The sequence below is a fragment of the Sinohyriopsis cumingii genome, unplaced genomic scaffold (genome assembly GCF_028554795.1).
Source record: "Sinohyriopsis cumingii isolate HCF-2022 unplaced genomic scaffold, ASM2855479v2 utg001324l, whole genome shotgun sequence".
NCBI classification, from domain to species: domain Eukaryota; kingdom Metazoa; phylum Mollusca; class Bivalvia; order Unionida; family Unionidae; genus Sinohyriopsis; species Sinohyriopsis cumingii.
The window spans coordinates 466,311-485,148 of NW_028315983.1; the positions used below are offsets into that span (position 1 = coordinate 466,311).

The 18,838-nt window shown below is 35.7% G+C and overlaps 1 protein-coding gene across 1 annotated transcript in view; it reads right to left on the reverse strand.

Moving 5' to 3' along the window:
• LOC149772644 (uncharacterized) overlaps positions 1-18,838 on the reverse strand; it is a 225,156-nt gene that overhangs the window by 56,461 nt on the left and 149,857 nt on the right. Inside the window, exons 29-31 of the mRNA XM_089947533.1 lie at positions 10,016-16,666; positions 3,846-4,619; positions 400-498 (exon numbers count right to left, since the gene is read on the reverse strand). Of these exons, the coding sequence (XP_089803659.1) occupies positions 400-498; positions 3,846-4,619; positions 10,016-16,666 (7,524 nt within the window). The remainder of the gene's footprint in view (positions 1-399; positions 499-3,845; positions 4,620-10,015; positions 16,667-18,838) is intronic.

The window sequence follows — 18,838 nt, forward strand, 5'->3', positions numbered from 1 at the left end:
TGGCCATATGGATTTATCACATGTATGTGGTAACATGTGCTGAGGAAGAACACAAAATACACGTACATGAAATATTAAGGATGAATCACAATATTCAGCCCCTCACAATTAGTTCTTAAAATACTTTTCTCTGATGATAATCTTGCAACAAATTTAGAAATTTAACATCTGACATTGTTGTTCATGGTTTTTTGCAGCTGCATTTCAAAACATTTGTGTAAGGTATAAATAACGGAAGCTTAATTGCAGTACAATTTTGAGAAATATTTCGTCATTTTATTCTGTGTTTTAAACCTAATACATTTAGCAAATGGGTCTTTAAGAAGAACTGTGAGAAACTGAATCTGGTATAGAAAATGAAGCTCCATGGACAGGTGACAACACTGAACACCCGTTTACCTGGAGCGTGTTCTACATCTTCCAACTGGGCCACTTCTGAACTGGAAGTGCTAAATTTGTCCTCCTCTTCTTCCCTAGCTACTGCTCCATTTTTGTCAGCTTTTTGGTAAAAAGGAATCATCAGTTTGTTTAAGCAAATTTACCTGGCATTAATTATCTCTGAGCAGTTCAGAGTTTTATGCCAATGGGAAATAAGACAAAGCACAGATCAGACTTGTATTGTGCACCCCTTAAATTCAACATGTTCAGTACTGTACAAATATTTCATCTGTATTCCTGTATTGCACATCCAGACAATAAATAATGAAGAGTTTTCACTATTGACAACATCTTGATATGCTTCACTACAACAAAATGAACTTTTATAATTTACAGTTTGCCTTGAATTCCATTTATATTGAACAGCTCAAGATATTTTGGGTATTTAATAAATACAAAACTGCGTCCATGCTTTGTTCTGAGTTGGGGGAAAGAAATTTTGTGTATTTATTGCCTCCATAATCTGCCTTGTTACAAAAATACACTAAAAAGAGGCATGGCACATGATTAAATCCAAATTATAAGAATGTAAACATGCCAAGTTCCCCCCTTATTCACCTGGTGAGTGTTATTAGCACTGTGGTTATTTTTCTTGTTAAATTAGAAGATTTTAATATGACATCCACATCTCATACAGTATCAGGTCAAGATGTCTGAAGCTTTATTGTAGTTTCATGTTTACTATTCTGATAAACAGTGTGACACTACATGTTGGCCTGTTTGTTTTATTTGTATGTGGACTACTCTTATAAATACTGTAACTGAATGGTGGGCTATCTATTTTGTTTATATATTTACTACTCTGGTAAATACTGTAACAATGCATTGTGGGCTATCTATATAGCTACTACTCTGGTAAGCAGAAAATTAATAATGCATGCTGGGTTATCCATACACTATAGTACAAAGACATGCTATGTATTCTTTAAAATAAGCATTACTTGCTTTGAAAACCTAGATGAAGATCACAAGATTATTCAAATTAAGGGAACACATTATGAGAGCTGTACTAATTGACTAAACACAGCACACTTCTTCATAACCAAATGAAAAAAATATAAGTAACTTTTATAACTGCAAATCAGATAATGGTTACCTTGGATGATCTTGACAATTTTTCCTCAGAAACAAATTGCAACTGACTTATTTATAAAAATTAACAACTAAAATCGTAATTTGTATTGTTTCTAAATTTCTCAAGGATAAGTGATGGACCTGACTATTGCAATGGTTATGATGAACACTTCTTCAAGCTTTTATCAAATGATACGCTTACAACCTAATATTTAGATGCTGAATGATCACTTTCCTTTTGTCTAATACAGTAATAAGTTCTTCACAATTAAGCATATTTCCAATCATTTTACTGCAACCTATATATCCTTATTAACTGCAATGATTTTCTGCATGTTTCCATGTGATATATAAACACAGTGTAACTAGCAAGAAGTTCTGAGCTTAAGTATCATTATTTCTAACTTCACAAGAAATTTCTGGTTTATAACTTTGTCATTGTGAAGTAAGGTAAACTTGAAATCAAGTACTGAACACTGAAAAGAACAAGTACATTCAAAATCTGATTTAGTAGAAGTAAATAAAATTATTGTCAATTAAGACACAAATACAATTAATAAAATGTAAGATAATTTAGTCTTCAAATTAAAAGGAAATATCAATCGGAACAGAACTGAAGACAAATTTGCTGTGTAATGTGTCAACATTTAACATGTAAAGTTGATGGCCACAAAAAACATGCAGGTGTTACAAGTAATGTACTGATGTATGTAAACATTTTTAAGAATGTGAAAACCAAAGTCATCATAGCCCTGTAATTAAAAGATGTTATTAGGCATACAGTGTATTCAAATATAAGACAAGCTCATTCGTTTACTGTAATTAACATGCACTGCAATGGTCTCTATATCTAGACAGACCTGTGAAAGAGAAATCCTAATTCAGTCAATGGTGTGTATAATTCCTGGGTGGTTTCAATATTAAAGCAATCCCAACCCTCCAGCAAAGATTATGAAAATAGTTGCTTCTTTAGAAATACATGTACATTAAGATTTTATATATATATATATATATATATATATATATATATATATATATATATAACAGGAATCCTGAAATTCTAAGAACTCTTGCCACATATTTTTCCCAAAAATCAATGCAGTGGCCATGTACTTGTAAAATTTAATATGAATAAATTGAATGAAATATAACAAGCTGTGACACAATAATAAACAATGATACACCTAATTATTAAATGTACCAGAAAATCTCATTTTCAGTTCCATATCTGCAGCAAGTGTTAAGATTATCAATAAATTATTAAATGGTTTCCTGTTAATTTATTTATTTATAAAAATCATTTTTCTTTTAGAAAACTATACTATAGCATTTCATCCAACCACAGTATTTTATTCCAATCTACTATTTATTTTAAAATTAATTATTACATGACAACTCACTACCTCATAAATATGTAATACCTATATGACGAGTATTTCCAGTAAAGGCAAATGGTGAAGTTGAGTTTGATCAAATCCAAACAAGGTCTTGGTGGATGATACTAAAATTTAGTTGTCATTTGCTATTATCCTTTTATCCCCTAATTTGGACCCAAGTTTCACTTATTTTGTTCTGAAGTATCATGTGCAGACACACTGCAACACAAATTTATTAAAAATCATATCATGTGAATGACTGATTAAACGTCCAAAGTACAGACCTTGGGGTAAATGTTCAATTAGAGGGGGATAAGCTTTCACACCTCTTCAGTGTTATGTCTTTTTGGCTATACAGTATTTTAAGCGAGCAGGGAAACAAAGGCCAAACAAGCTTAGCTTGCGACATCTCTGTTAACAGACGAAGAAACAAGGTGTAATCTGGACCAAATGACTTGAATTAAAACAAGTCGCCAATACCTTGAATGACCGCCCAAATAAAGGAATCATCTGTAAACAAGACTAGTTACTATTAAATTTAATTTTGTCAAGGTGTTTTTTTTCCTTGCAGTTTACTGGACAAGCAAATCAAGGACAATTCAATATATGATATTGAGATATTCAGTGACCAATGTCCAGTTGCTCAGAGTATGTGCTAGTCAAAACATCAGACTTGTCCAGCAAATAAAATGATTTCAGGATCTTATATATATATATCTTCAATTAATTGCACAACTGGTACAGAATCTTATACTGTAGAATTACATCTACCTTGAATAAAACTGCAGTTAAAAACTCTATCACATACTTTCAATTTCTAGCTCCATACATTGTTATAAGTGAGCAAAGAAGGAAAAAAAAGCATAACAATTTGTGCAATGATGTTGGGTGGCTGAACATATAAGCAAAGAACAGCAGCTTAGGCAAGCAATGCAACAAGACAAAGGCATGGAGTACCTTTGTCTCCCTTTCTTTTTGGAGTGGGTTCTGTGGGGCTGTACATTTGTGGAGATGAGCTGTATCGGGTCATCCTCTCTTGTACCAACACTTCTTTATCCTCTGTTGATTCACATGACAGAGATCGCTCTGCCATTTCAGGTTTGATTCTCATAGCACCACCCTGTCCCCCAGGTACAGCTGAAAAATCATCTGTGCATGCAAGTTTATCCAATCCTGATTCCACGGTTATATAGATAGGACAAGAATGAGATGTGATAGAAGCACGGTGCCCATTACTTACGACAGATGCATAGCAAACTGAGGTGGTAGAAACATCAGCTACGGATCCTGAAGCAGGCGATAAATTAGCAGACTCTGATTTGCACTCACCTTCATCATCAAATTCCAACTCTTTTTCCTGGTAAAGTTGTTCATAGCTGCTTGACTTTCCAATTGGCATTAAATGAGCGTCAGGTTGTTTTGTATCAAAGTGATCCCCAATGTCAAGTTCACTGGCATCCATTGACATGCGGTTCATTTGAGGATCAAGTGAAACTCCAGTATACACGTTTTCATAGCTTGATACCATTGGTTTCATTTCTGCTGCTGTTAGTTTTTCCAGCTGCATGGGCTGGGGTAGAGGGACCTCAGGTGCACTAGGGGACTCTCCAAATTCAGAGCCAAAAGTGGACATGCTGTTACCATCTGACTGGTCATAGCTCAAAATCTGAGCTTTCTCACTGGAGGAGGTGGAGATATACGAGTCTTTCATGGCACTAGGTTCATCAACACCTGCAAGAGTTTCATTAGACGGTTTTAAAACTTGAGCTAGTAGCAATTAGTGCAATTAGTACTCTCTCATCTTGCAGGGACTTAAATAGCAAAGCCTGTCGTGTAAAACTGAAATTTGTGGATGACGGTATTCAGGGGCCATAGCTCTTCTAAATGATGATATAGAATACTGGAAACCTAATTCACACAAGGTCCTATCAAGGTGCACAGTAACTCCAACTGAAATACATTTTCCCAAGAAAGGTTACCAGTATGCTTCAGAAAGCAAAGTTAGGAGGAAGAGTAATCAACTATAACTCTTTTAATTGATAATTTGGAAGACTTGAAATCAAACTCATTCAAGGTTTCATTAACATAAAGCTGCATGCCAAAATTTGTTGAAATCCATAAAAAAAAAGCTAAGTTATGATCCAGAAACCAGAGTATGGTGGATCGACAATCATAGGCTACTCCTGTAAATGATGTTGTGGAAATTGTGGAAGTTTAGCTTATTCAAGGTTTCATCAACCTGAACCCACACGCCAAATTTGGTTGAAATCCAACAAATTTTGGTGAAGTTTGCTCGCAGAAACCAAAAGGCTGGAGAACAAGCAATCTGGATCCATAACTCATGACATTAAACCCATATATAGCACATGGAAGTCAAAGAGACAATGTTTACACAAAAATGCCTAATATTTTGAATGATATTCTAATTATGCCCATTACTGGCAACATCACATATGAAGATATGAAGAGAACTGTCAAAGGACATAAATCTACTAAAACAAAATTGAGTCAACAAAATAAAACCATAAAAAGCACATCTTGGTCTTGAGTTGATACAAAATCAAACTGCAGTGTACTGAATGGTGCCTGAGCTATGCTTGTTACAAGTATTTCTTCTAGTGGAGATGCAATATTGCAGTGAAGGGCAATAATTATGTAAAACAATTAACCTGACAAGAGGAAAGTTTATGCAGGTTACGAGAAGTGAAAATGCATGGACACATGGATGGAAAAGTGGATTATTAATGGAGCTGCATATAACATTTTGGGACTCTAAACAGACACATGTCATTTGCATCACTAAATTACTGTTATTAAAATACTACAATCAAAATAATCTGTAATAAAGAAAAAAACAAAATCAATCCAAGAAATTTTGAGGTTGAAGATCGTCTATTTTTAGATCTCAAAATTATAAATTGTAATGTTTTCTTGTTTCTGGCCATTTATGAGAATGTGGGAAAAAATGCTGTTTAGAACATAGTAAATATAACTACTGCATGTGACACCTTGAAATGTCATTGCCAATCATGCCTGGTGGCCAATTCTCTAGAATTTTCCTGACCCAACTCAAGGACATGGATGGACAATGAAAAGGGAGGAAGTCTTCTTATCTGATGGATGACAGGTTGTTCTGCTCAAGAGGCAGTGCCAGATTAAGATGGGGAGGGGGCTCAGGTGCATGTGCCCCGGGCATATGATGGCTGTGGATAAAATTACATATGTTTAAATAAACCATAGATAGGTTTAAACAGCCTAATACTAAGCCTAATATAGCTATAATAATTGTACACATTTAAAGGACAGTAAAAGACTGCTTTCAGGATGTATTTGAAAACCTATAAAAGCGCCTCTATCTTAAGTTCCCCAGACCCCCCAAAGCCTTTATCCAGCCCTACCAATTGGTCATCCATAGTTTAGTGTCATGTAGGCTTACCAGCTTGACTGCACATGCATTTGGAAAAATGTCAAATGCACAGCAGCCTGATGACCTGCTCAAGAATGGATGATGATGACCTGCATCTTTTGGACGTTTTGTGTGATAGCAATGTGTGTGTGTGATTTTGATTTTTAATGTAGCTTTAACAATTTTTCAGTCGTATCACTACAATGTCTTGCAGTGTGGCAGTTTATGGTGATGTCTAGCACTGGGGCATCATGCCACAGACATGTAGCATGATGTCCCACCCAGTCACATTATCCTGACACCAAGCCGACCAATCCTAACACTGACCTCTTAATGCCGAGTGCCAAGTGTGGCAGCTGTTAATACCATTTTTATAAGTCTTTGGTATGACTTGGCCAGCATTCGAACCCAAGACCTCCCACATCTGAAGCAGATGCTCTAACCACAAGGAATGAGCAGTCAGATGGCAATGACAACAACAATTACATTATGCATAATTACGAATGAAAAACAGTAAAATGGTTATGCATATTTCTATATGCATTTTACTGTGAAAAGTGCATTTTTGGTTGTATTCCCTAAATTATATGTGTGATGTGTGATTTAGATTTTTAGCGTAGCTTTAACAATTTTTCAGTCATATTGCTACGATGTCTGCAATGTGGCAGTTTATAGTGATGTCTAGCACTGGGGCATCATGCCGCAGACATGTAGCATGATGTCCCACCCAGTCACATTATCCTGACACCAGGCCGACCAGTCCTAACACTAACCTCTTAATGCTGAGCGCCAAGTGAGGAAGCTGTTAGTACCATTTTTGTAAGTCTTTGGTATGACTTGGCCAGGGATCGAAACCCACGACCCTTCTGCATCTGAGGCAGATGCTCTAACCCTAAATTATATGTAAACCTATGGTACACTATACATCATCATGTGCTGATGTGCTCATTTGATACTGAAAGTCATTCTGGCAACTGCATATATCTATGAAAAACCAATTTTGAGCTAGATGCCAATTCTTTAGATATGTCATTTATATAGTTAATGATGGTTACTGTAAAAAAAATGTATGCCTTCTGTCCAATGCATTATTTGTCTATGGGTTGTTTCAATATGGGCAAACTACAACATGCTGTGAAATGTTTTCTATTACAATTTACCTCTTCAATTACACTGAGGTCAAGTCAAAGAGATATATATATATATATATATATATATATATATATATATATATATATATATATATATATATATATCTGGTATATTCTTTGTAGGTAGCAAAAGGCAAATATATAAACATTGCACATTTCAATATTTTAATTAGTTTCAATAAATACAGTGAAATTTTAAGTACCATACCCTACCTACCTGTGCATAACACACAAATGCAAATAGCATAAATTTTTATCTCTCACTGCATAATATACTCCTACATGCTATTACAAAAGGTAATTTCCAATTAGCATTCATATCATTTACATGGTCTTTAGTAATGATTAATGCCCAAGTTTCACTGTATTCAAAATAAGAAGGCATGCCTTAATGTTTTAGTTTGAATTCCATACTAATATTGGATCATACAGGATCAAATCCAAGTATTTTTATTTTTATTTTGTGAGTAAAAGATAACAATTTAACATTTGCAAGCCATGACCTTAACCTGAGGCAGGGGTAAGACATACAGTCTAGTTCCAATCAACTTACTTTCACTATAAATCACATAACAATTGACAGCAATTGGATTTGTCCACTGCAAATTGGTCTACACTGTTTGCAGTCAGGCAGGCATAATTTATAATATGGATGTACATTCATCAGTTTGATGGAATTTCAATAAAGATTTTGAATGGACTTGTTTGCTAAAGAAGCCTCCTAATAAATGGACACCCTCTTAGTTCATATATCTGGTGGGTGGGGTCTATTTTTCTGCACTCATCATGGAAGTCTATAGAAACTATATATTGCATTTTGATTACCAAGCTATGGCTAAGGGAGAAGCCTGCTAATTTGTGGGTCAAAGATTTAAGGTTACAATCAGCAGGACTAGAAAAAAAGGTTTCTGAACAACAACTTTAAATCTGTGCCAAAACCTGGACCAAGCTTCATGGATGGCTTTTAGGTAAGAAAGAAGACTCTTGATGTTAGGGTCAACAACTTAAGTTCAACTTCACAGATTTGGTTCAACAGTGTGGATGACTTGCATTTGCTTAAGGAAAAGCCTAGTGATAGCATGAAAAGATGAAAGGTCAAGGTTGTTGCTGAAAGATTAAGAATGATTTCTGCATGAAAACTTTAGTTCTAAACCACGAACCCTCACCAAATTCCACGGATGGTTTACACCTTGGGTTAAAAATAAGCACATTGATTTTAAGGTCAAAAGATCAAAGGTCAAGATCATTGTAACTAAAAGAGGAAAAATGGTTCCTGTATTAAGACATTAGTTCCAGACCATGTACTTTAACAAAAGTTTACAGATGGCTTGCATTTATAGATAAGAAAGGAGCCAAAAGATCACAAGTCAAGGTCATTGTGGTTCAAAGCAAAATAGTTTTTGCTTAGTAACTTATTCAATAGTAAGTTCCTTGACCAAGCTTTGAGGATATCCTGCACATAGAGTAACAAAGAAACCTCAAGAAGTTAGGGTATAAAGTTAAAGGTCAAGGTCACACTATGTCTGATAAGAAAAAGGATGGTTTTGATCAACAAGTTTACTTCTAGACTTTATATCTCAACCAGCCTGTGGATGGCTTGCAAATGGGTTAAGAAATAAATGCAATGACTGCAGTTGAAAGGTAAAAAGTCACTGTGAAACAAACAAAGGGGATAACTTCTTGTAAACAATTTTAATTAAACACTAAATATTGGTGCTGAACGTTGAAGATATAGGAAGGATGCATCCTAAAGAGCTAAATGGTCAAGATTACTGTGACCCTGATGAAGCTTTTTCCCCAACCAGTTTCTTTGACTTTGATTTGAATAAGTTCAAGGTGTGGGTATTAATTTTGATAAAATGGTAAGATGATATTGATTCATCAGACTACTGAATAAAACCATAACATACCATTAATCCTCAAAAGATAAACCCATGATGGATAATACTATCCAGCAATGGCTCAAACATTGCTAACACACACACACTATATATATGTATGTGTATATATATATTCATATACATACACACACACAGCTAATCACTGGAAGAGATACCGTACATCTATTTCCTATACAGATACTGAACTACATACAAATATGAGACATCTTACAAGTGCAAATTAACACAACTGATATGGTGCACCACTATGAATTCTTCTTGTTTTGATTCAGTCTGTTTAAAATTCTTTATTTTACTTTTACCAACAAAGCTCATTTATCCAGATTTTTTTCTTGCAATTTGTACCTCATCAAAATCTTGTGTGCTAAGTAGGACCAAAACACAATGCAAGTCTAAATCCAAAATATATAACTTGACCTCATACATATATATATATATATATATATATATATATATATATATATATATATATATATATATATATATATATATATATAACTTTTTACAAACAAAACAGGTACATGGTTTTTGATTTTGCAATTAATGATAAAATGCAAAAACTTAATATCTTAATAATTTGTGATTCAAGTTTTTAAAATATCTTTATCAGTTTTGAGCTAATCAAATATAAGATGTCTCATGTATGCTGCCATATTAAAATATATCTACCTGTAACATGCGTTGTCTCACTGTATGCATGCTCCAAAGTTACTTCCTGCACCTTTTTTCTCAAAAACTCTCCTTTTTGATCTCTACTCTCCTGAACACTGGCTGACTCAAGTCTTGTAATCCCCACTTGATTATCTATGGTCTCGTCAAAAGAAATCCTATGTTCAACTTTTATGGTAGTTACTTGTGCAACTTCTGAAGAGGATTCAGTAACAGTGAAGGTTTTGAATGTTTCCTCATTCAAAGAAGTGGTCATGAAATCTGTGCTCTTATCTGGCTGAAGTGACATCTGAAGTGTGTCTTGATCAAAAGAGGCTGTCATCAGGTCTGTCACTTTCTCTACCTCAAGAGATTTTTGCAGTGATTCCTGGTCCACAGAAGTTGTCACAAGATCCCCCTCTGAATCCATAGATTTATATATCAGATCTGTACCTTTCTCCACTTCCTGGGACTTTTTTAGTGTCTCTTGATTCTCACTAGTTGTCATCAGATCTGCCTGTTTCTCATGGTCAATAAATTCTTGCAGAGTATCTTGATCCATGGAAAATGTCATACGAGTTATGCCTTTTTCTAGCTCCAGTGACTTCTTTAGTGCCTCATGATCCATTGATGTATACATTACATCTGTGTCTTTGTCTTCCTCTACTTCCAGAGATTTCTGAAATGCATCTTGATTCAAAGAAGTTGTCATTAGATCTTTCTCTCTTTCTAGCTCAAGAGATTTCTGAAGTAATTCATGGTCCATGGAGGCACTCATGAGGTCAATAACATTATCTTGTTCAGGACCTTGTGACACTGAAGTCGTAACATCAAGAGATTTTACTAGTTCATCCTGATCCATGGAAACTGTTATAATACCTCTGTTATTTGTTTGAAACTTCTGATGTGTATCAACATCAATGGAAGTGGTCATGATATGGGTGACTTTGTCCACTTCAAAACATTTTTCCACTTCCTCCTTATCCATAGATGTTGCCATAAGGACACTGCTTTTTTCAAGCTCTAGTGATTTGTAAAATTCTTCTTGATCCATTGAATAAGTCATGAAATCTGTGATTTTGTCCAGTTCTAGTGATTTCTGTAGTGTCTCGTGTTCCATGGATGCCATCATAACATCAGTGTCTTTTTCTATATAAAGAGATTTTTGGAGTGCATCTTCATCCATGGAAGCAGTCATAATATTAAAGCCATTCTCTCCTTCGAGAGACCTGAGAAGCATCTCCTGATCCATTGACTGAGTCATAAGATCAACTTCTCTACCAATACCCAATGATTTCTTCAATTCATCCTGGTCCATTGACATGGTCATCAAGTCTACTTCCTCAGTTTCTTCCAGGGATTTTTCAAGTATTTCTTGATCCATTGAAAGAGACATAATGTCCTGCTGTACCAATTTCAAGGATGGCTTTAGCTCATCCTTAAACGAATCAATCATATCTCTCTGAATATCTTGAGAAAGATCTTTTTCTGGATAATCTACAGGTGAGCTAACTGTCTCAGCATCCTGGCCTAGTAGCCTATCTAGCATCTGCTGATCCTGTGATGTTGTCATAAAGTTATCATCTTGCATATTGTATTCTAATATCTTTGGACTCTTTTTTACATATTCTTCTTTGGTGGTTATACCAAGTGCTTTTTGCAAGGTTTCCTGATCCTGAGAGGCTACAAGGGTGTATTCAGAAGGAGATGGTGGACGTTCCTCTTGATATTCAGGTTCTTCCTGCTCCTCCTCATCAAATTTTTTTGGTTTCAACTCAAATGTGGAACTTGTCTCAGTGATAGTTTCAGCAATCTGAAGTTCAATTTGTTGTTCAATAAAGATCTGCTCTGAAGCATCATCTGTAATTCTTCCTTCAAGGTCTTTGCCAGATCCCAATTCCAACATAGCTTTCTCCACCAGCTGAGACTCTTCCATGTCAGTTTCTGTTTCCAATGTATAATCAGTTGGAGATAGAGGTCTTTCTGAACTTTGTTCACTTTCCACTCTGCTGTCTTCAACATCTAAATCAATTTTCAATTCATCAGTAAAGTCCTTTTCAGCTGGGAGACTATCTTTGGCAAGCTTATCAGTTGGTATGTCACCAGCATCTATGACTCCATCTGTACCACCTACTACTTCAAAACGTCCAGGACTGAAAGAAGTACCTTGGGCACTGTGATCTGATAATTTTGATGAAATGTCTGGAATTAAGTCATCCATTTCGACAAACTGATCTCTAGAATCATAGTAGTCCTTCTTAATCCCTTCTGCAGTCTGGATGATAAAACTCTCTGTTCTTTCAACATATCTACCATCTACCTCTAAAGAAATATTTTCATCCAATGGAGTTTTTGTTTCAGAAAAATCCGTAGTTGAGATCTGTTCTCTCAAAAACTGGGAGACTGAGGTTTCAACCATTGATTCCACCCTATCAACTGACTGCTCTAGTATATCAATTACTGCTCGTTTTTCTTCTGTCTCAGGTTCTTCCAAAATTATTTCTTCTTTTCTATCAATGTAAACAGCCCTATCCAGGTGTAATTCATCACTCACCTGCGATACCTCTTCTAGAAAATCATCATCTGCATCTAGATCTGTAATCTGAATATGTTTTCTTGTTTCCATTTCAGTTGCTTGTTTTTCATCTACAGTGTATGAATGAGATACAGACACATAATGGTCTGAAACAAGGTTTCGTTTTGCAACAGACTCCTGTTCAATTACAGTGACTGCTTGGTCTTCAGCATAGGTAAAAGTATATTCTTGGTCATATTCTACCTGAAGCTTATCTAAGTCTGATTCATCTAAAGCCTCTTCATCACCTTCAATTATTTCTATCACTTCAGCAGTTGATTCAGCTCTATCAGCAATGGTCTGTTCTTCTGCCTCTTCAAGAGAAAATACCACATTTGTTTCCTTTTGGCTATGCATCATTATCTTATTTTTGTCTGTCTGTTCTGATTTTAAATCATCCATGTAAGTGATCTGTTCTTCAGATTCAGTGTTTGTTTTAACTACAGCTTGGTCAACCTCAGTTTGGACCACAAACTCATCTTCACTTAAATGTACAGAAAAACCTACAGGTTCTCCCTCCATTTCTTCATTAGCTGCAATCATGATGCCACTAAGAATATGCCCATGCAGATAGGATTCATCCTTTATATCCACAACTTCATCTTCAATCATCTGCTTCTTGATGTAACCCTCTATATCCTCTTGCTCCCCATCTCTTTCCTTTAAATCTTCATCTGATATTTCTGTAGATTCCGTACCAGAAAGAGTTTTCTTTGACACAGTGCCAGTGATAATATCCTCTCCAGTTGAAGTCTGAGACTGCCTGATTACATGTGTTGTCTCTTCTTCTTGTGGAGTGAATCTACCATCCTCTCCAGTTAAGCTTTGATCGAAAATGTCTTTCTTTTGCTCAAAAATTTCCACTTCTTTAGATTCCATTTTGAATGTATGTTCTTTCACGATCTCTGATCTGTAAGTACTAACCTCTGTTGTTGTCTCCATACACTCATGAGATACCTTCTCAGTAGTTCCAGCATCTTCATCCAACTCACTGCCAAAAACTTCATCTTGTCGTTCAGGTTCATCATCTTGGTCAGGTGAATAGTCTTCAGCTGGAAATATGGAAGTGGAAATATGTAACGGCTTCTCTACTAAATCTTCATCTGATACTGGGGATTCTGACTGAGGTACTATAACAATTTGTGATGTGGTGACAAGAATCTCTTCTTGAGCAGTTTTTGAAATTTCTGCAGTATCTTTTTTCTCTAGTTCATCATATCTGGCTTCTAAAGATGTTTCAGTTACTGTCTGAGGCTTTTCAGGCTCTTTCTTGATGATGTCAGCTGCTTCAGCTTCCTTCCCAAAGATCTCATTTTGTTCAATACTCTTCAACTCTTGGGAATGACTTTCTCCATGGGGCTTTTGAAGATCCCTGTCATATTGTTCAAGCACCTTTGTTGTGTATTCCTCTTTCTTCCTTTCAACCAAAGTCTTTTCCATTTCATAATAATCTTCACAAGGTTCTTCTGAATCCTTTTCATGTCTGTGCTCTACATTAACTTTCATTATGGTGGTCTCCTGTACTTTAAAAGTCTCTTCTGTTTGAGAAAGAATATTTTCAAAGTGCTTTTCTAGCTCTTTTTCTGTCTCAACCTTTTTCTGTTCAACAAAGTGCTTTTCAATGAAAGTCTCTTCTTTTAGAGGTGTAGTTTCTTCGAAATCCTGTTTAATATCCTCTATATGTGCATCAAAAATTTCGATTTTTTCCTCCACCTTTTCAATTTCAAAAGTCTCTTCTTCTTCTTGAAAATGATCTTCCAATGGTTCTTCTGGCTCCTTTTCTGATATTTCTGTCACATCTTCTTTCAGTCTAATGATCATTCCCTCTTTGTAAGTCTCCTCTTCTTGGGAAAGATCTTCCTCACATGATCTATCAAAATCTTCTCTGTCTGTATCCATTCTGTCCTTAATTTCTTTTTCTTTTTCCTCTAAAGTATACTGACCATAAGAAAGAGGTTCTCTTAAATGCACATCAGATTCCTCAGAAATGCCTCTCTCCTTGTCAAAAGTCTGCTCACCTTCATCAACTTTTGCTACTAATAAAGATTCATGAGATTCAATTTCTCTTTTAATTGGAGACTCTTCTTTGATGAAAGATGTATCTTCTTGTTCCACTAGATTAATTTCAGTGATTTCTTCTGTTGGCTGGATACTTTGTGTCTCCTGAAGCATTTCAACCTGTTCCAATTCAAATTCTTCTTTCTCCTTGATTTCTGCAATGGTCATCTCAAACATGTCATCATCTTTTGACAAGTAAGATATTTCTTTGATTTCAGTGACCTCTTCCTTCACATCTACTGTTTCAATCACAGACTCTACACCATCTTCAAAAGGAACTGTAGTCTTGAATGTGTCTCCACTAGTTTCAGATAAAGTAACTGTTGTCAGTAGTGTTTTTTCATGGGCTTCCTCTATTTTTAGTGATTCAGTGACTTCATGCTTGGCATCAAAAGTCTTTTCAACAGTTATATCAATCTGCTCTTCTATGTCCTCTCTAGATGTTGTGACTTGAATTTCTTCCTCTTGTTCAAGTTTTGGTGACCACCTCTCTTTAGTGGTACTAAACTCCTCTTCTTTGTCTAAACTTTCTTTCAGATGAGATGTATCAGCTTCTTCTGTTTTCTTCACAATGTCCAAGTCAACAGATTCCACTCTCTCTACGTTCTCTAACTGTAAAGTTTCTGAGGTCACATCTGATTCTTTAACAGCATGCAATGCCTCTGATCCTAAAGCTATTTTGTCTATTGTAGTTTCAGTTACCTCTACTTCAGCTTTAATCACTGACACTTTGTCCACACATACTGCAAAACTTTCAAATGTTTGCTCTTGAAGTATATGAGCTGATTCAGATTCCTGGGAAGCTGCAAGCTCAGTTGCTTCCATTAGAGAGTCTTTATCCAGTGTATCAGGAGCAGTTGCCCTATCCACAATTAATTCCTGTTCTTTCTTATCTTGTTCAAAGGATACTGTGGATGCCTCTGCAGTCTGAAATATTTCTGATTCCAAAAAGGTTTCTGGCAACCTGGTTTCGACTATAGCTGGTCTGTCTTCATGAACCTCTGATGCTAGTGAATCAACTGGCTGTACAAATTCCTCTGGTTCATCAATTATTTTTTCTGTGATTGTTTGATACTCCTGTAATTGCTTTGTGTCCAGTACAGTTTTGATGGGCATTTCACTCTTTTCTTCCAGCTTGATGAATTCTTTGTCACTCTTCAAATCAGAAGTATACTCAAGAGCATTACCTTCTTCCATTCTCTCTGTAGTTGCTTCTAGCTGACAGATCCCATCTTTCATAGATTCAGTCACAATTTCTTCTACGTGAGCTTGAAAAACTGTTTTTTCCTCAATAGTTTGGACATGCTCATCTTCTTCTGTAGGCTGCAAAATCTCATGAACACTAGCTTTGAACAACATGGTGTCAATCTCCTGACTTGGCATTTGAGTCTCAAATGGTGTTGGAGATGGAAGTTTGCTAGGCTCCTCTAATAAATCTTCCATATCTACATCATCCACAATTTCCCAGTCTTCCTCATCTGACTCTACCACATTTTCTGTGAGTCTCTTTTCAAATTCAGCTAATGTCTCTTCTTGTTGCTCTCTGACTTCAAAATCCACAGCTTTTCTTTCCTCCTCTCTGGCCACCTCATTTACCTCTATGTTGGAGGTAATCATTTCCTCTTTTGTGAACACCTGCTTTTGCTCATGAATAGCAACCTCCTCTTTCATGACCGCAGTGATTCTGTCCACTTTTGACTCAATCTGCTCAACAAGCTGTCTTACATGAGTTCTTGGAGAAATATCAGTTTGTCCATCTTCCAGAGCCTTCTCAATCTTCAGTTCTGCTCCTCTGTCTCCATGTAAGTCCTCAAGTAAATCATCAGATTTTTTACTTTCCTCCTGTTTAGGTTTTTCAATAAGAATAATTTCATTTGGTTTCAGCATCGCTTTCTTATCAATATCATGATCAAGTTGTTCAATTTTCTTAAGAACAGTTTCTGCTGCGGGAGTTTTATTGAACATCTGAATAATAGAAGCAACAGATATATGTTTCTCCTCTTCTGGCGATGACTCTGGTTCTGCCTTTTTGGCTGCCTCTGCTTAACAAGACCAACCAACCAACACCAACAATCCAAGTTTAGCAAGCAGTTAAAAGAAGGAAGGAGGTGAGTGTTAGTATGTGTTAATAAGGTACATGAAATAGTATACTATATATTTTCAGTTCTGTAAAGTTAAAGGAACAGACAGATTAGTATTTGCTAATTCTGAAATCCAGCACAAATAAAACTGCACTGTTGTTGTTATCCACAACCTTTCTGAAAGAAAGTGGAGCTTTACTGTTGTTAAGATAGGGACATTTGGCTTCTACCGATGAATGGAAAGTCCCAAATATTTTAAACCCCACATTATGGAAATGTTGCTTATTTTGCCTTTCCCTCAAATATGAAACATTTACAGTTTAGATATAAAACTGCAGTAAATTATGGAATAAAAAAAATTAATATTCTCAGAGGAGATGAGAGCAGTAAAAGTTCTGCTATATATGCTGGATTTCACAGAAGCTAGCAGAACAAAGTTACATGATGATTGTGTATGAATTGTGGCTATATGTCTAAACAGTTTTATTAAGAATAATGCAACAGTGTTAGTGTCTAAGTAAAATACATGATATGCTACTGTACTATCTTCAAATAGTTTTATCTGACATTTTAAGGCATTGCCACAAAAGTAGGTTATCAAATCACAAGGCAACTAAAGGAATGTGCATTGCCAAAGGACACATCATAGTAGCTGATACAGGTTTATCCAACAGATGGATAATAACCCACACATTGTTAGTCACAACCCGAACATGCTAACCACCGAGCCACCACAGCTCCTCCTTCCATTAATCAACTCTTATGACAAGGAGGAGGGCACATCAGACTGGTTCTACATCCCCAAGCCTGCAATGGGTCTATCTTCTATGAATGAAAGTTCTGGTAATACAGGTATTTATATGCAATAGGTCCATCTTCTATGAATGAAAGTTCTTGTAATACAGGTAATTCTATGGAATCATATAAAATCCTGAACTTTGGTTGCACACATTAATTTAATTTTTTTTGTCTCTGTAAAGAGACCTCTAAAAACTCTCCAAATTGTTCACTTCTTTCATGTCTTAAAATTATCCAGAGTATGGAAATGGGGCAACAAACTGACTGAAAACATTGATCTTTTGTACAGGGGTTAAATAAAAATGACATTTAATAATTCAGCAATAATGGGACCCAAGGTTAAATACAACTGTTGGCTGCAAGTCAGATAACTTAGTGTATAATTTAATAAGCATACATCAGAAAGAAGACAGCAGTCACCTTAGGACATATCAGGAGACTGCAAAATTTGGCTTTTTGCTCTTAAGAGGGAGGACTTTCAGTGAGAATGGTGAATTTTTCATCATGGCAGATGTCTTTAATTTCCTTTTCCCAATGAGACCCAAAGTTTGGGTCATTATGCGAGTAGTTTTGTCAGTTTGTGTCAGAACATTTCGTAATTTATGAGTCAGGGAACATTATTTTGACTAGATCTGCAAAATGATCTGCTACCATAAACTGGAGATTGTGTTTGACTATAAAGTGGGTGAACAGTATCTCAACATGAGCATCTGTAACTGCAAGGTGTGAAAAAATGCTATTTTATTGTTTTCAATCATAATTTTGTCTACAAGGAAGAATTCTGTGAGTGACAGGAGGGACCCCCTCATCTCAGGGAGGAAAACTCTCTGGTCTGGGAGGTTACAGAAACTGCAATTTTGCTTGAAATACAGCATGATCAATGTTGTGCCAAAAAAGGAGACATCTATTAATCTGATGGATATATTTTCATAAGATTATAAATGACACTGAAATTTCTGAATCTGATTATAATAACCTAATTGCTGACCAAGCCAGACCAAGTGGAAATTGTGCCCTGTGTGAACAGTGCATTCAGCACTGCCTCTGCCTACAGTGCCGCCCTCACCCTGAACTTTGCACACCATCCTCCATTATTAATAAAAGATGAAGCTTACAAATATGAAAATCATTAGAATAATTTTCTGTCTACAAAAGTAGTGTGCACTTGGGTTTATCTAGTGCCTGAAATACATAAAACCTTGTCAAGCTAAAAGCATTAGTGGTTACTGTTTGGATCAAATAAAGCCAAAATTAAAAGGGAAAGACAATAACATTCAGGTTCCACCTTACACTGAATTTTGTTCAGTCTTTCCATACACAAAAAAAGATGAT